At 47.2% G+C, this 17679-nt stretch overlaps 1 protein-coding gene across 2 annotated transcripts in view; it reads left to right on the forward strand.

The window, feature by feature from the left end:
* The window catches only part of dcn (decorin), a 22819-nt gene extending 12534 nt beyond the window's left edge, over positions 1–10285 (forward strand). For both annotated transcript variants that reach the window (XM_030341340.1, XM_030341341.1), the window contains exons 2-8: positions 1115–1359; positions 5501–5613; positions 6423–6636; positions 7522–7635; positions 8136–8229; positions 9133–9271; positions 9884–10285. In XM_030341340.1, coding sequence (XP_030197200.1) covers positions 1115–1359; positions 5501–5613; positions 6423–6636; positions 7522–7635; positions 8136–8229; positions 9133–9271; positions 9884–10084 — 1120 coding nt within the window. In that variant the 3' untranslated portion in view covers positions 10085–10285. The remainder of the gene's footprint in view (positions 1–1114; positions 1360–5500; positions 5614–6422; positions 6637–7521; positions 7636–8135; positions 8230–9132; positions 9272–9883) is intronic.
* Positions 10286–17679: the final 7394 nt, after the last annotated feature.

The following is a 17679-nucleotide window of genomic DNA, read 5'->3' on the forward strand; positions in this document are numbered from 1 at the left end:
CAAATGCTCGTCAAACGCGGCTCGACAAACCAACCGCCACCCTTCAGAAGGCCGCGTGGAGCCGGCCCCCGCTACTTCCACACATTCACCGACGAGGCCCTCCGTCCGCCAGCGGCCAGTCGCTCTGGTGTTTGTCGGAACAGCATGCAAGCATAACGCCATGCGCGCATACATACATCGCATAGCACGGGTGGCCCCAACGTGGGAATCAACCCCATGACCCGGGGCCAGGGTCAGAGCCTCGCTCCGACCCATTGGGACGCACGGGACCGGACCGACTTCCTCGTCCAAAGCAAACGGAGCGCCTGAAATGACACACCGAGAGAGAGCACACATCAAGAGCTGCAGGCCGACGGTTGAACTGTACCGAGGGCCAGCTGTACAGTACGGCCCTGTGGTCTATGTCTTGTGGTCTGCGACTGTAATTACTTCTTCTGTTGGGATCCAACGGCCTCTGACAAGTGATATTCTTGACCCGACGCAACCCTGAAAGCTGACTTGGTGCAGTGGGTGCACTGCAGTCTCATAGTCTGTCTTAGTTTGTTCGGGACGTTGGTACATTTTTCATACGTTTTGCAAACATTCACACACCGACTCACACACACACACACACACACACACACCTGCAGACTCTTCTTTCACACAAAAACATACACACACACACACACCTACTAACATACACATGCACGCACACATACACACACATGCACACACATACAGCCATGGCTCCGCCGCATCTGCTGGGTCAGGATATTTTGGTTAACATCGTCTGGGGAAGATGTTGGATCTTCAGGTGATGGGGCATTAAGAAAGAGTACACCCTTTGTTGATCATTTGAGAAGCACTGCTGTTGTTATGTGCTGGATAGTCTATGTGTGTGTGTTTGTGTGTGTGTCTGTGTGTGTTTGTGTGCGTGTGGACTCAAGCTGACCAGTCGAATAGCTTATCATACGTCCGAGTCCACTCAATTATTCTGCCAAAGTTTTGAGGCTTCAGAGCTTTTGCATTTTTCGTATCCCAATGTTTCATCCTGCAAAGTGGCCTCAATACGAACGCTGCATTCCCGCCTGGAGCTCCCCAACCGCGCTGACCTCTGACCCCTTGCTCCCAACAGGCTCCGACGCACCATGAGATCCGCCGGTCTCTCCCTGCTCCTGGTCACCGCCTGCTGGGCGCTGCCCTTCCGTCAGTCCGGCTTCATGGACTTCATGATGGAGGACGAGCCCGGCTCGGGCCACGAAGCGTTCCCGGGTCCCACGGTCCCCGACGTGGCGGGCCCCGTGGCGGGCCCCGCGGCCGGGCCCATGTGTCCGTTCCGCTGCCAGTGCCACCTCCGGGTGACGCAGTGCTCCGACCTCGGTAGGAGACGCGTTGTGTGTTGTTTGTTGTGTGTTGTTTGTCCTTTCCATAAGCACCGACCGCTAAATCAAACGCCGATTCGCTTCAGTGATAGAATTCCCGGCGTTCCTAAACTGTTAACGTTTAGGTCACGGACGGAATCAGGTGTTTCAAGGGTTGTTTCTGTGGCTTTTCTTAGCCTTAATGGACGCTAGAGTGGGTTGAGTGAGGTGACTGACTGACTAGTTGCAAATGGCCGCAGTTTGGAATAGAAACCCGGGTCGCTACGAGCCGATTTGGCCTCCGCGGGAGAAAGACTTGGACGGTGAGCTACCAAGCCGCCCCCCTAAAGAAGCTCCATCGTTGAACTGATTTCTGACTCTTTGCACACTCCAAGTTTGTGTGTGTGTGTGTGGTTGATCTCTGGGGTAGAATCACCGACGGCTGAGTCTAGTTAAAAGGGTGAAGTCGTTTTACTGGGTTGACTCATTTCCCCGGTTCTCTGGAGAGAGAGACAGCACTTGATTTTATAAGGTCTTCCTTCCAAGTTTCCATGGAAGTGTCTCGGCAATCGTACCAATCCAAGGCGGAGCGTTCTAAGGGTTTATGCCTTTAGATGTGCAAATCTTCCGCTAGTTAATTCCACCCAAAGAACGATGTTGGACTGGCGAAGCGTTCCCAACACTGGGGCGTACTTTGAAACAACTTTTTCCTCAATGCGTTAATGCTGATTTTCCCCTTGTAGGCACTATTTTTCCTTCTTAATTTTGCCCCTATTGGATCCTTCCACTGAGAGTTTGAGATGTCTTGTTCCCACACTTTGAGCACTTGTGCAAAATAATGTTGATTTGCTTTAGAAATCTTTGGAAAATAATCCAAATGTTGCTCATAGCATTTACGACTTTGCTGCTGAACAAACGTCAACCTTTTACCGTGAGCAGCCCCTCACGTCAAGGGTTCCTGCCTGTTAACCATGACTCTAGCTTCAAATCATGTTTTTTCACAATTTCCTTTAGCATGACAATGTACAGGGAGGGGAAATACGCACGGTTATACAACACTATCCTGATCTGTACACCAGATTCAACATGCTCTGACCATGTGGCAGAAGCAGAGGTTAAAGAGAGACAACGTGCGTCATGATGTCACTATTACAAAATCATTGGCACTGACTTAATTAATACCACAACCATCGTATAAGGAAGACCCATGTGACTGACACATTAACACATTGATTGGAAGCGAGTCAGTGTTGAAATAGTCACAGACAGACAGACACGAGAGACAAGGAGACAGAGAGAGAGATGGATGATCACAAATAGAGAGACAGATAGACAGATATAGAAACACGCAGATAGACACACAGACAGACATAGGGACACACACAGAAAGATACACGTACAGACAGACAGGCAGACAACAGACTCACAGACACATAGGGACACACATGCAGACAAACAGATGGACAGACAGACACATAAACCGCCACATAGACGGACAGACGGGGTACTGCATCACAGCCAGGGAGCTACAGGTGGCGGGGATGACAGACAGACAGACAGACAGACGGACGGACGGACGGACAGACAGACAGGCAGCGGCCCCCATCAGATAGACAGACAGACGGACGGACGGACGGACGGACGGACGGACGGACAGACAGACAGGCAGCGGCCCCGTCAGACAGACAGACAGACAGACAGACAGACAGACTGACAGACTGTGCAGGCAGCGGCCCCCATCAGACAGACAGACAGACAGACAGACAGACAGACAGGCAGCGGCCCCGTCAGACAGACAGATGGCGGGGCCGATGCGGGGGACCCCTGGTTCCATTACCTCAGCTCAGCAGCCGCGGCTCCAGCGCGCTCGTGGCCCCCGGAGACGAGCTCTGGTGGATTCTCATCTCCGGCGTGGGCCCCCCTGGCCCCCAGCCTGCATCTGTTCCCCAGACCTGCTGGCATGCGTGCAAACGCTTTTGCGCACACACTCTTCTGCACACTCACGTGCACACGCATGTGCACACATACACCAGCCCGTCCATTGGTGACGCGTACACACAAAGGAGAAAGTCCCTACACAGGCATACGTATACACATGTACGTTCAAATGTGTACGTTCACACACAAACACACACACACACACACACACACACACACACAAACACACCCACACACACACACACCACACACACTCAATTAGTTCAACGCAACCCAGAAAGAGGAAATGCTACACACTTCCACTAATGCTGATGAACAAACCGTAAGCATACCAAGCAATCATTCACCGGATTTCCCTATCAATGAAATGGAGAGTTTGCCAAGATCAAGAAGCCAGGAGTAAAGCATTATGATGAGGAGAGCGAGTGCATGGTATGTGCAAGTTCAAGTGTTTTTATTTGTCACATACAATAAATTGAAGTGAAATGTTAAAGTACTAAGTGGGATGTGATCCTAATGTTCCCAAACAACGCCATTAGGTTAACCTTTGTAATCCTCATGTTAGGTCTTGTCTTCTCTGTCTCAGACACACACTTACGTATACACACACACACTTACGTAATACGTATACACACACACGTACGACGTGAACCACATTGCTTCTTTGTGTCAAGGCTTGATAAACTGAAGGTCTTTCCTGACACCTCATTACCAGAGGCTGTGGCACTCTGTTGCCATGAAGGCATAGAAACCATGGACTCTGCTGTAAACTGTTTACTAGGACAATTATAATACCTTCCATTACATCGAGACAAGCTCTCTGCATATTGAGCAAACACATGTTTAGAGTGTTGGGACAGGGAAAGGGTGGAAGGAGACGTAGGGGAACGAAGACAGCTGAAGGTTATGCTAAACGTCTGCACAATAGGATGGAGCAGCAGAGAGGAGAAAAAGGACAGAGACAATGAGGCCAAGGGAAAAAGGAGGCAAGAGAAGCAGACGTTTAAAGTGTTTTTTTTCACAGCAAGCAGCTGTGAGATTTTAAGCAAGGCACCTTCGCAGATGTAGAGGTAGCAGACAAAGCACCGCCCCTGGTTGGATGAGTCTAATTAACATCGGTCAGGGCAGTTTCCAAGCCCGAATGTTTACACCGTGTGTACCTGTGTGTACTGGGGAAGACAGTAAGTGCAGTGCTCATATGACCAAACAGTTTATTCTACGTCTCCTCGGTGTGTTTAATTGGTGACTCGCCCGTTCAAATCCAACATATCCCTTACCTCTCTCCAGGTTATGAGTTGGAGCCCGGTTTGCATCGAGTTTTGCTTAAAAAAATGTTTGTTCGCATACAGGATGTGCTCACATCTGACAGTGCTACATTAGCATGCGTCAATATCCAGGGTTGAATTGATTGCCTTACAATTTCCACTGTCTCTTCACTTAAGGGCAAATACAAGAGCCGTTTGTTGGTTTTGGTGTGTCGCCACTGTAGACTTTTGTGATGAGGATGAGTCTTTGCATGAAAGTTTCCAACAATGTAGCCCATGTTTCCTCTGTTTGTGGCGGCTCCTTAAGCTGGAGGTTGACCTACCAAGGCCTTATCACACACTGTTTTGTGGATAGACTCGGGGCCTGATCAAAGACAGGTTTTCTAAAACATCAAGACTCATCCAGGACTGTGGGTTCCCAGCGACTGCATCCTAGCTGGGTTCAATCCATCCAAATGGTTACAGTTGAATCCGTTCACTTGACTTTCCGCTTCATCAGGAGCTCTGCATCACGGTCTAAAGGACTCCCGAGAGCCATAGCCAGCCATTTTGTGTTGATTTCTTGTTGAGGTCACTGTGTGGTTAACCCCATCACCATCAAACCCAGGGCTGACTCTCAGGGCCCACTGCCCTTTCTCACAGAGCCTGCTGGGAAATCAGAGCTGTTACTTCCCCCTGTCGACCCACAAACACTTCGGGCACGCATACAAGCATACAAAGAAAACGCACACACATGCAAACACACAAACAAACACGGGTCTGCAAATACACAAGCAAATCAGGTGCTTGCTAGGCTGGTAGTTTGGGTGCTCGACTCCTAGCCTAAAGGTTCTTGGTTCGGACCTCAATGTCTGCGGTCTACCTGCGGTTTGCTCTTGAGCAAAAAATGCCTCACTTCTTCCTGTGAAACAAAGACATTGGTCACAGTATGTAACCGATTCTCATGTCTCTAACCAGGTCTGACAGAGATCCCCAAGGAGATCCCAGCTGAGACCACGATGCTGGACCTGCAGAACAACAAGATCACAGAGATCAAGGAGAACGACTTCAAGAACCTCAAGGGACTGCACGTAAGGAACCGTTTATGTGGAGCTGCGAACGCTGCGAGACTGCAGAAAAAGAGATAGGATGCTTGGGTACTTCTGGAACCTCAACATATTGGATTAATAAATGGCCCAAGTAAATATAAGGTTGAATTCAACATTCCTGTCTGACTAGCTGTTCAAAATGAAGGAGTACGGTATAAGTGCAACTCAAGATGCACTTTACTTTGCTGGCTATAAAGACATAAAACTCAAAAGAAAGTATAAAGTGTTGATGGACATTTTTGTATGTGTGCGTGCACATAGTTTCACACTTGACTAAGTTAGGACTTAGCCAAGTACTGGTCTGATTCCATTACTTGGAGCTATAGAGCCTTACGTCAGCTCCATAACACTTCTGACTTGACTTCCTCTGTTTATTATCCCGAAGCATTGAATCCTCCTCACCAGCCTTTCACTCAGTGCCCAGGTGCATGGAAAGTATGCACCCCTTACATCTCGCAGTCCCACTCTGTTAAACTCACATAGCTTGGCTTTCATGTCAATAAATACCTCAGTTTGACAGCCAGTGTGCTTTCCACGTCAACAAGAACGACCCCTCAAAAAGGGAATGTAGGCCTAGCTAGCACGCTGGCAGGCCCTCTCCTGCATTCCCTCCCGTTCAGCATGCGTTTCTCCAGGATCTACACGAATCAACTCCAAACTCACCCTGACCCTCCCCTCTATCAGCCCAGGCCCGAGGCCTTGGCCCGCGATTTGACGCATGATGAAGTACGACTCCAAAGGTGAACACTGAGATCACCACCAGTCACCCCTCCATGTTCTTTCCCCCCCAGGCCCTGATCTTGTTGAACAACAAGCTGACCGTTATCCACCCCAAGGCCTTCAGCTCCCTGCTGAAGCTCCAGCGGCTCTACCTCTCCAGGAACATGCTCAAGGACGTGCCAGCCAACATGCCCAAGAGTCTGCAGGAGCTCCGCATCCACGAAAACGCCATCACCAAGATTAAGAAGTCCTCTTTCCAGGGCATGGCCAATCTCATCGTCATGGGTACGGAGAGGCGGAGGTGGTGGTGTGTGTGTGTGTGTGTGTGGGGGGGGGGGGGTCGGAGATGATCTCATATGGAACCGTTTTGACTCTAATGGACAACGTGGCGAGCTGGGGTTGTTGGATGTAGCTAGAGCACCTCCCCTCCGTTGGTTGTTTTAACCCTTGTAAAACTGAATCAAACCAATTACAGAAAGGGAAAAAAAGACAAAGCTAACTATCGTGCCTCGTGTCGAGTAGCCCTCCCTCACTATCCCTTAGGTCAGATCACTACTATTAGTGGTGGCTTCACTTTTAGCTTTTTAAGATTTCGGGAGTTCAGGAATTGTTCTTGAAGCCCACTCAAATTTAGCGTTCCATAGCGGCATCTGCTCGTCTGCGTTTTGCATTTAGAAAGGAATCTCAAACGAGTTCCCCATCTGTCGCGCTCTGGCCGCTCCCCGCCCCCCCCTCCTCCCCCCCTCCCCTCCTCCCCTCCCCCCCCCCTCCCCTCCTCCTCTCCCCCCGCCTCCCCTCCTCCCCTCCTAGCAGACCTATAGGGTCGACCTGTGGTCCCTCGACGCACAAATTAACGGATCCCTGAACCGAAAGACCGCAACCCCTCGTGTCGCCCTCGTGACCAATCGGGGCGAAGCAGACAAAATCTGTCTCCACCAGCCCCTCCACTTCGACACAGACGAGCAGTTTGGTTTTGGCCGTAACAAAACAAATGTGTTTATTCATGTGTCGGCCGTGTGTTGCTGTGACCCATCTGCCGGGGGAGGATGTGGAAGGATTCGGTGAATGAGAATATGTCTCTCTTCTTCGGTTTCCCCTCACTCTCGGCCCTCCCCTGCCCACATCGATTTATTTTGTCTCCTTTGTGTTTTTTTCTCGATTCCTTTCCAGAGTTGGGGTCTAATCCTTTGAAAACCGGCTCCATTGAGAATGGTGCCTTTGCTGACCTGAAAAGGGTCTCTTACATTCGCATTGCAGACACCGACATCACAGAGATCCCCAAAGGTAAAGTTATTAAGTTAATTATAATTGTCATTCTATTTTATACAAAGTGGTTATACCAAAGTGACACTTTTTCATCCAACACTTTCATTAAACTTGGCTGAGTATAGGCCTGTCTAAAAACACAACGTCTTATGAGAATATGTTTAATAACAGCAAGTCAGAGCGATGAATCATCTTGCAATCAGCCCTGAACTCTACAGCAGTACTGAGGTCCACTCACAAGCTTATGGGACCGTAGGGAAATGCAACCTCAAAAACACTGTCGATTGTGAAAACAGGAGACATAGTCTGGGCTTTCTTTATATTAACTCAAACAATGAGATTACATTAGAGAGAATGAAGCCCAATATTAAAAATGGAAGATTAGTCATTGTAGCCAATCAATGGCTGCCTTGTGATTCGATGATTCATCCTTCACATATCTAGGAGATGAGGCAGGCCGTATATAGTTTTGGTTTATGCTTGTGTTTAAAACCTAACAAGTTGTGGTTATTGTCCAGGACTTCCCAGCTCTCTGTCAGAACTCCACCTGGACAGCAACAAGATCAGCAAGGTGATGGCCGACAGCCTTAAGGGTTTGAAGAGTCTGGCAAAGTAAGGATCCATCCATCCATCTGTCTAATACATCCATTCCTCCCTCCATCCATCCATGCATCCACACCTACATCTATCTATCTCTCTACACCTACATCTATTTATCTATCTATCTATCTATCTATGATCATCTATCATCTATCTAGCTATTGATCTATCTACCTACAATCTATCATCTATCGATCTATCAATCTATCATCTATTTATATATCTATCTGTCATCCATCGATCTATGATCTATCTATTTATCTATGTCGGTCTGTCTGTCTGTTGTTCACTCATAAACTCCAACTCTTCCCTAAGTAGTCTGTCTTTACTTTCTGTGAATGGCATGACATTAAACTGGTATTATCCCAAGTGCTGGGACCAACCACAGACCCAAACAATACTTTCGGGATAATCAAAATCATCGTTTTGTTTATAAAATAAAAAATAAATGGGTGCGCTATGTTCAAAAAGATCATTGCTGGGATGGCAATGGGGAGGTAAACAGTCGCTTCTAACGAGAACAAAGAAGACTTTTATTCGGCACAAATTGTTTATGTTGGAAGAGATGAGTTCTAAGGAGTGGAAAGTTGTGCAATGCATCACTTCAAGGGATGTCTTGCAGCTGCGATGTGTTCTATCCCGTATAATCATTGGTACTACAAACTACGGTCATTACTTATTCTCACTATATTTTGTACAGCTAATTTCTTATGCCAAACTCTCCTTTGAAGGTGGGTCGCATATGATGAACGATTTTCGGTCGATAGCACTCATGCTAAATAACAGAGTTGGCACACAATCTGAAATAAGAAAATTCTCGTTTGTGGCGTGCTACAAATATGAGGCGAAGTCCGCACTCGGTGTGCACTCGTTTCCTTTCCCATGTTTATTCCCGTGTCCTGTGTGGTCCTGCAGGCTGGGTCTGGGCTACAACGAGATCAGCATGGTGGAGAATGGCACCCTGGCCAACGTCCCCCACATGAGGGAGCTGCACCTGGACAACAACGCCCTGACCGCTGTGCCCCCTGGCCTGCCCGAGCACAAGTACATCCAGGTACAGACGGCCTTCGCTTATATTTAACATCTAACCCATTGAGGGAGGGAGTGTGGGTGATGGGTTAGGGTTAGGGTAGAGTTAGGGTTAGGGTTAGGGTTAGGGTAGGGTAAGGGTAAGGATTAGGGTTAGGGGTAGGTTAGAGTTAGGGTTAGGTTAGGTAAGGTTTTAGGATAGGGTTAGGGTTAGGGTTAGGGTTTAGGGTTTAGGGTAAGGGTTTAGGGTTAGGGTAAGGTTAGGGGTAGGGAGAGAGAGAGAGAGAGAGAGAGAGAGAGAGAGAGAGAGAGAGAGAGAGAGAGAGAGAGCGAGAGAGAGAGAGATGTGGCAACATAATCACCAGTGTGTTACAAAAAAACATGTTAAATTCTTGGTTTGAATACGTACTATTACTGCTGGAGTTTACTAATTATGCCCATTTCAGGCTTAAGCCACGTAAACACAAGCTTCCATCAGCATTAGTTGTGCTTCTCATTTGTTCACTCGTGATCATTTCTTTCCCTTTAAATGACAAAAAAAAGAACAACTCTGCACACTTTGCCATTGCCCGAAAAAAACACGTCAGTGTCTATTGGCGCCGCGTAAACACACCTCCCGGTCTCCCGTCTCCACCAGGTGGTGTATCTCCATGCCAACAAGATCGCCGCCATCGGCACGGAAGACTTCTGTCCACCCACCTTCAACTACAAGAAGGCCATGTACTCCGGCATCAGCCTGTTCAGCAACCCCGTCCCGTACTGGGAGGTGCAGCCCATCACCTTCCGCTGCGTGTTCGACCGCTCCGCCATCCAGCTCGGGAACTACAGGAAGAAGTAGATAGAAACTAACGACACGGAAACGGCCCCTTCCACTCACACCCGTCACCCCTCCCTCCCTCCCTCCCTCCCTCCCTTCCACTTTCTCCCCCCCCCCCCCCCCTTCCCACGTCCATCTATCCTTCCCCTTTTGGTGGAAACGCGTGCTTGAGAATCATTGCGTTTTTGTTTTTTTCAGGAATGCTTTTTCTAAGAGTGCCTGTTTTGCCACAGATCCCCCCCCCCCTCTCTCCCCCCTCCCTTCCCCCTCCCCCCCTCCGACACTGATTCTCCCCCCTCTCCCCCCTCCCTCTCTCCCCCCCCCCCCCCCCGACACTGATCCTCCCCCCTCTCCCCCCCCAAGACAATCATTCCAGTGACTTGGATGTGTGACAACCCCAGTGGTCGCTGACCTCCGACCCAAGCACAAAGAGTTCACTCCGTAGGGAAGGCTCTTGTTGCTGTTGTTGTTGTTGTTGTTGTTGTTGTTGTAGTGTGCGATGTATCAGCAACATTCAATATGTATCACGTGTTTCACCAACGGTGTCCACTGGCGACGCTATGCTAGCCCGCGTTCCTGAAGCCACAACGACGATGTAGTGCATTTCCAAACCATTTTTACCGAGAAATACAACTGATGAAGTCGTTTGCGCTTCATAATACATATCTACGTTATTGCGCAATTCACGTCGATGAAAAAAAGTTAAATACGGGAACGAAATGACACAGCAGTGTCACCACTTTGAAAAATAAATAAATTTGAACTTTGGAAATGTTGGATTAAATGTAGCCTAAGTCATCATGTGAATTAATTGTGAGAAGGCTGGCCTGTAGAGCAGGCGGCATAAGAGATTAACTTGGGTTTTCACCGGTATGCTAAGAACATGCTATGTATTACTATAGTCGTAGGAATAGCCATATGGAGTGTACCATTACCAATCTGCACACCTAAGAGATATTTCTATCTTGTTTGTAACCCGATTCAAGTAGAGATAAAAGTGCTGTCTTCTATTCCGTTGTGATTTCTCGTGCTTGCTTCAGTGTTGTGTGTTTACGTTTATTTTTGACAATAACCACCATTTTCTTCATCACATTCCACAAGAAAACAATGGAAAAACGTTTCTAAAGATGTATAATGAACTGTATGTGTTTTTGAAACAGAAGCCTTCGCCAAAGATCTATATGCATGCTTTGTTTTATTTTTTAATTTCGTTTTTTCCCTCCCCTTCGACATGAAGCAGGCGGTTTCTGTTCATTTCCTTTCTTTGAATGCGTGTACCTTTATTCCTCGTTATTCTTTATTTCTTATTAAGAGCCTGCCAAACTAATTGAATATTATATGTGGTCTCTCATGGCCACCAGAGTTATGTTAGTGATGTATAGACGCTGTATATAAACGCTGTATGATAAAAAGAAAAACAACCTCTCTTTTTGCTTAAAGGCACAAGCACTTAACCATAGCACCGACTTAAAACGATCGCCAGCATAAGGTCTCCTTTCATTCTTCTTTTATCTCGGAGCGGAGGCTCCAGCTAAGGTGTCCTTCACAAAATAAAAGTATGAATGAAAACGGCGCCGTGTTTAATGGGTTAGACATCCTGCCGCTGGAAAACCTGTGTCACACGGTACGTACGCATCCTCACACCTACAGGGTTCCTGGTCATGGATTCGCCATGGCAACCTGAGCTGGAGGTGGGTGGGCGGGGGGGGGGGGTGAACATGGTCGAGAGGAGGAACAGGTGATGGCACGCGAGACACGAGATTCATATACAGAGATATATACACATAAACAGAATCTGATATTACATAGTCCAGATACAGGTCATCACAGAGTAGGTAGCGTTCTTATTGGTATGCTGCGGACGTTGGGAATCAAACCAGTTGTTGACGTAGTGCACTTTAGTGTGCAGATAGTATATTATGTTTCAAAATGGGATTTGGATAACAGGGTTGATTGAATGCTTGAATGGTTAAGTGGAGTACCTTTAGTGAGGTAGATATGAATCATAAGAACATTTCTTCAGTGGTTAGAGTGCATTTTGATTGTTAAACGATTTTGTCTGCTGGACTGAAATGATATAAACAAAAGCTAAACAGACGACCAATATCTTGACATGCGTAAGCATCTGCTTAATATTACACCCACTGCTACATTCTCCCATGAAAACCATTCTCAGCTCCGTGAAACCTTGGGTTTCGGTGCCCAGTTTCTACGAAGAAATTCCTTGATATGATTAAAAAATGATTTAACATCTGGTAGCAATGAAGACATGCAGGCCTTCTGTGACCTCTCCAGCACCCAGTTATGAAACTAACTGACCCAGGGGCTGTCCAGGTGACAGAAGAGGAAAGAAACGGGCCGTACCAGACCGTCATATGACCTACGTGGGGCTAACATGTTCTGTGTCAGGGTTGACATGTACAGAGGTGACACACCCATGCGCAAGCAAAGAATTAACCGTGTCGGTTTTTGTACGACAGACAAACTGCAGAGTAGCTTTTGACTCACTGTGTGCATGTGCAGTATATACAGTACATGTCTGTATATATGTCTGAATATATACACACAGCAGATACATATGGTCGTGGGTTGGAGATAAACCAAAACAAAGCCTAGGGGATCTATCCCAGTGTTGGATTGAGCCAGGCCATGCAGGGCTGAGGAATGAACCTAAATGTTCACGTCGTCCAACGTAACCCCAGTAACCCTTGCTCACGATAAATCGGCAGCACATTTATGGTTCGTGGTCACCGTTGGGCTGAAAAGAGAATATTTTTGCAAGCACCGGGACCATTTACAACCTCTGTGTAGCGCTAATGATTTAGTACCTTATGGGGCGTGCATGCACACACACAGAAATGCAGGGTCACGCACATAGCCACAAACACACACACTAGCCTCATTAGCAGATATGTACCAGGACATGCAAGGCTGAAGGGAGGAAATGGATAACAGGGCGAAAGTGTTGGAAGGACGCTGGCCATTAGTTTGCATTAAGAGGAAAGGCCCTAGAGTTAATGACGTATAGTTAATGACAGGACGTAGAGGCAAAACAGGTAGACTCACTTCATCGTTACAAAAACCCTACAAAAACAGAAATGACCGTGGACATTCTCGATCAAGGTATGGAAAAGGTTCTATTTGTCCCTTCTCCCAGAAAGCTCCTAGACAGAAGCTTATACACACTTTCCTTCACACACGTCACAGAAGCACTCTTAATCCAGCCTTAAAAAAAGGCCCCATTTCCATATAAAAAACGATGCGGGATTTATGAAGAACGATTCTGAACCTATAAAAATAAGTGCTGAATTAACATAAGAGCATTGCAATTGATTGGTTGTGGAATTAAAGCCATCCGACGTGATTGGTGTCTTGGTTCGAGGATGGATGAGGAGTCTGTTCCAGTATGCACCAGTAGGACGGGGTGCATTAAGTGGGAGGAGGGCTGGAAATCCCAGCACCACCACTACTGCCTGTCTGCTTCTATCTAATGCCCCCGTGTGGTGAAACACGGTAGGACACCTCCTGTCCCGCGTCAACCCTCTCCCCTTCCCCTTTCGATTGTCTCACGACATACACACGCATGCATCGTAAATCTACACTATTATGACACAGACCGAAATCCACTTCTTGTATCTCCGAGGTTCAAACATTATTCGTGCATGTCTTTGCGTCTCGGTGTGAACTCTCCCGGAGCTTGGGCAAAGGCATGTCAACCGTGATGCGCATGTGATGTAGGTGTGCACGGATGGATGTGGGCGCACATGCAATAGCGCATGCTTGCGCCTGTGTTATAGCGTGTGCGTGGGGTTATGTAGGTGTGTCCATCTTGTGTATATGTGTCAGTTATGTAACCAAGGTAACCTGAGCTTTCTTGCGAAAAAAGGAAAAGGGAAGGCGGTTAGGGTTAGGGTTAGGTCATCATGCAAGGCGGCGATCTTCAAACACATAACTCGTGTCCGAGTTTCAAATGCACCCCAAAAGCCTTTTGCGGTCCAAAAACACACTGGAATTAACCTTGCATGAATTGAAGATAATTATATGGTATATATTCGACTGTATTGTACTATATTTTTCATGGTTTAGTGTATGTGTGTATGCATTCCTGACGGCATATATGTTTGTATAGGTGAGTGTATTCCTGAGTGTGTGTGTGTGTGTGTGTGTGTGTGTGTGTGTGTGTGTGTGTGTGTGTGTGTGTGTGTGTGTGTGTGTATGTGTGTGTGTGTGTGTGTGTGTGTGTGTGTGTGTGTGTGTGATATCGCTTTACAACAGGAAGCAGATAGACCGATAGAAACCAACAAAAGTTATCCAGAGTTGTGTCTATAACCTTTGTGTGCGCTGTCTGTGTCTAATCTCTCAGGATCCACTTCCTAGCTAGAATCACATGCAGATCAATGTGGGCGTGTGTGTGTGTGTGTGTGTGTGTGTGTGTGTGTGTGTGTGTGTGTGTGTGTGTGTGTGTGTGTGTGTGTGTGTGTGTGTGTGTGTGTGTGTGTATTTGTGTGGGTGTGTGTATTTGTGTGTATAAGTGTGGGTGTGTGCGTGCGTTTGTATTTGTGTGTATAACTGTGTGTGTGTGTGTGTGTGTGTGTGTGTGTGTGTGTGTGTGTGTGTGTGTGTGTGTGTGTGTGTGTGTGTGTGTGGCTGTATGTGTGTGCGTGTGTGTGTGCGTGGCTGTATGTGTCTATGTAGGCTGGGCTAAGCCAATGAGCTGCTCCAGAGTGATGATCCTCTGTGTTTCCCACAGTGCCCCAGAGGGGAGCAGCATGTGGTGTCTGGGGTCTGTCTGTAAGGACCACCGCCTGTACCACCACATCCAGTAAGACAGCGGTCTGTTGTTCCACAGGTCGCAGACTGGCGGGTCATTAATTCTGCAGTCTATTTATCTGTCTAAGTGTTTCCTGATGCACACCTGTTAATGAGACTGTGTGTGTGTGTGTGTGTGTGTGTGTGTGTGTGTGTGTGTGTGTGTGTGTGTGTGTGTGTGTGCGTGTGCGTGTGCGTGTGCGTGTTCACTATAGTCAAAACAATTTATAAAAATGTTATGTATGATAATCACACAGCACAATTCATATGAGATATTTTGCATTCTGACCACATGGCCCATCCTCCATTATACTTTTACTAGTTGGTTTTAAAGTATTTATTTTATAAGTGTAATACGAATAAACAACTTATAAACCTTATAGTTTGGGTTGTTATTCACACACTATTGCTCCCATAACATTGGTCAGTGAACGGATTTGAGAAAAACAACATGGTGAGCCAAAGTGTCCACCATTTGGTGCGATGGAAAGGATGTGAGAGCATGTGCTAGACGTCAACATGCTGAGTGGTGCCGTGCAACCCCAAATTTTCTGACCGCTACGTCTTACAGAAAGGAAAACTGTGCAATAACAATGCTTGGAAAAAAAATACACTTGGTCAATAGAAAGGCTTAAATATTAGGTAAAGTGTGCAAACTTTGGCTTCAACAGGAATGAGGAGTGTATTTGGGCTGTAGTCTATGATTCTGGGCGTGAATACACAAAAGTATTGTGTATTCACGTATTGTGTATTCAAAAAACATATCCGCTCGTCGATATGTTAGGATTATTTAAGTTTAAGGAAGTAAAGGGAGTAAAAAAAACAATGGAATTTAAAAGCAGACACCAAGAGCTTCAGCCCAAGATGAGTTTAACCGAAGGTCACAAATGCTGTTTATTAGTCTGTTAAGTATTTATTAACTTATGTGGAGTCCACTACGAGGATCATTGACCTCTGACCTGCCTCATGTCAGAGAGATAGAGAGAGAAGGAGGGAGGGAGGGAGGGAGAGAGAGAGAGAGAGAGAGAGAGAGAGAGAGAGAGAGAGAGAGAGAGAGAGAGAGAGAGAGAGAGAGAGAGAGAGTGAGTGAGAGAGAGTCAGAGAGAGAACTATGGGAGAGAGGGACGGATAAAATGATGTAAGATGATCCCGCAGCACCCTGGCTGTGAGTGGGAGAGAGGAGAGGTATGGGTGCTGTCTCATCTGTTTAAACAATGCAACAGATTGCCTCGTTTGAGGAAGGAAGTATGCTGCCCCATTGGTTCCAGACCACTAGTATGAGACTTCTGAAACATGGATAGTTAACATTTAAATGAATGCCGACATTAGACCAAACTCCTCATAAAAAAGCTCATAAAAACGAACAAACATTTCAATTCATTTGTTTACAATCTTTATGGTGTGGATCTAATTAGCTATTATATCCATTAGAGCTTCGGTGGGAACAGGCTAGGATTGAAATCAGTCCAAACGTTCTGGAATTAATCAACATCAAATTAGTTGTCACTGGAGAGAGAAAGTGAGAAAGAGAGAGCACACTGCCCTTGCATACATTGTGCAGGACCAGTGTATATTACACGGCTAGCCATACCTAGCTAAAGCTAGCAAGCTAGTAGGGTTTTGGGGGGAGGGGCTTTGGAGGGAGGCCTCTTCCAAAATCGAGCTTATGCTGCTTTCAAGTATTCTCTGCGAACCGACTCGGATCTCGGATCTGACGCCACGCCCACACTTCAAGCGTTTTATTATTTCGCTCGGTCGTTGGAGGAAAACATGGACGCCACCCGGAAAGCTGTTGTCGCGGTAGCATTGGCAGAGGACCAGGCGCTCCAAAATAAGTAGGCTATAGGCGATAGGCAGAGATACGGACGTAGTAAGGTATTGCAGTAATAAGAGTGATTGAAGTTGCCATTTAAACCACCAAAGTGGTCCAAGCACAATGAAAACAGTTCATACTTCACGTCACAATGGGCGCAGCCATCTTGAATTCTGTCTCGGAATTTTGCTCGGTCACCACTGAGTTCAACCGAGATGGCGAGTTCGCCGTCCGAGGAAAAGGGGCGTTTTTGTGCGTGTCGCTAGGCAACGTCCTCGGACCTCCGAGACGGATGGATATTAAAACGCAGCATTACCTTGGCTTGTTTCTCCAAGTTGCCTGCCTTAGACTTAATGGTGTGACAGGAGCCAACTACTTAAAGCAAACATTGTACCATGTGATGGACATTTTTGTGTATCAGAACTACGATAGATAGCCAGCCAGACAGACATAGTGATATGAGAGGGACAGATAAATAGTCACGCCATTAGGTATCAGATCCATAAAATAAGGATTGTAAATCAGGCCAGCTTTTATGCCTCATGAAATGCTCATAAAGCTTTTATGAGCCTTGATGAGAGGGTTTATACATGTTGGTCTTCAAGAAGATGAAGGCCTCCACACTTCTATCGGCGTCCAACAGAAAGCAGCAGAGCCACCAGGAATGTGACCACCAGGTCTAGACCCACATTCCTGACCCTGTCTGTTATGGTGATGGACGGTGACCAAAAGGACGGAGCATTTGGCCGTCGACCACCTCCTCCCCTCACCGACCCTCATCCTCCCTCCCCAGTGTTGTTGGTTTGAGGGTGGGGTCGCTGTCGGGTCTGGGGTCCAGGGTGGGTTGGGTTGTTGGGTCGGTAGGGAGGTTGGATCATTAGGGGGATCGGGTCGGTAGGGGGGTCGGGTGGGTCTTGGGGGTCTTGGATGAGCTACAGGGGGGAGGCTTGTGGTCGTGTTAGAACCGTTTCTGACTGGAGTTGAAAGGATCTAC

The sequence above is a fragment of the Gadus morhua genome, chromosome 19 (assembly GCF_902167405.1).
Source record: "Gadus morhua chromosome 19, gadMor3.0, whole genome shotgun sequence".
Lineage (NCBI taxonomy): Eukaryota > Metazoa > Chordata > Actinopteri > Gadiformes > Gadidae > Gadus > Gadus morhua.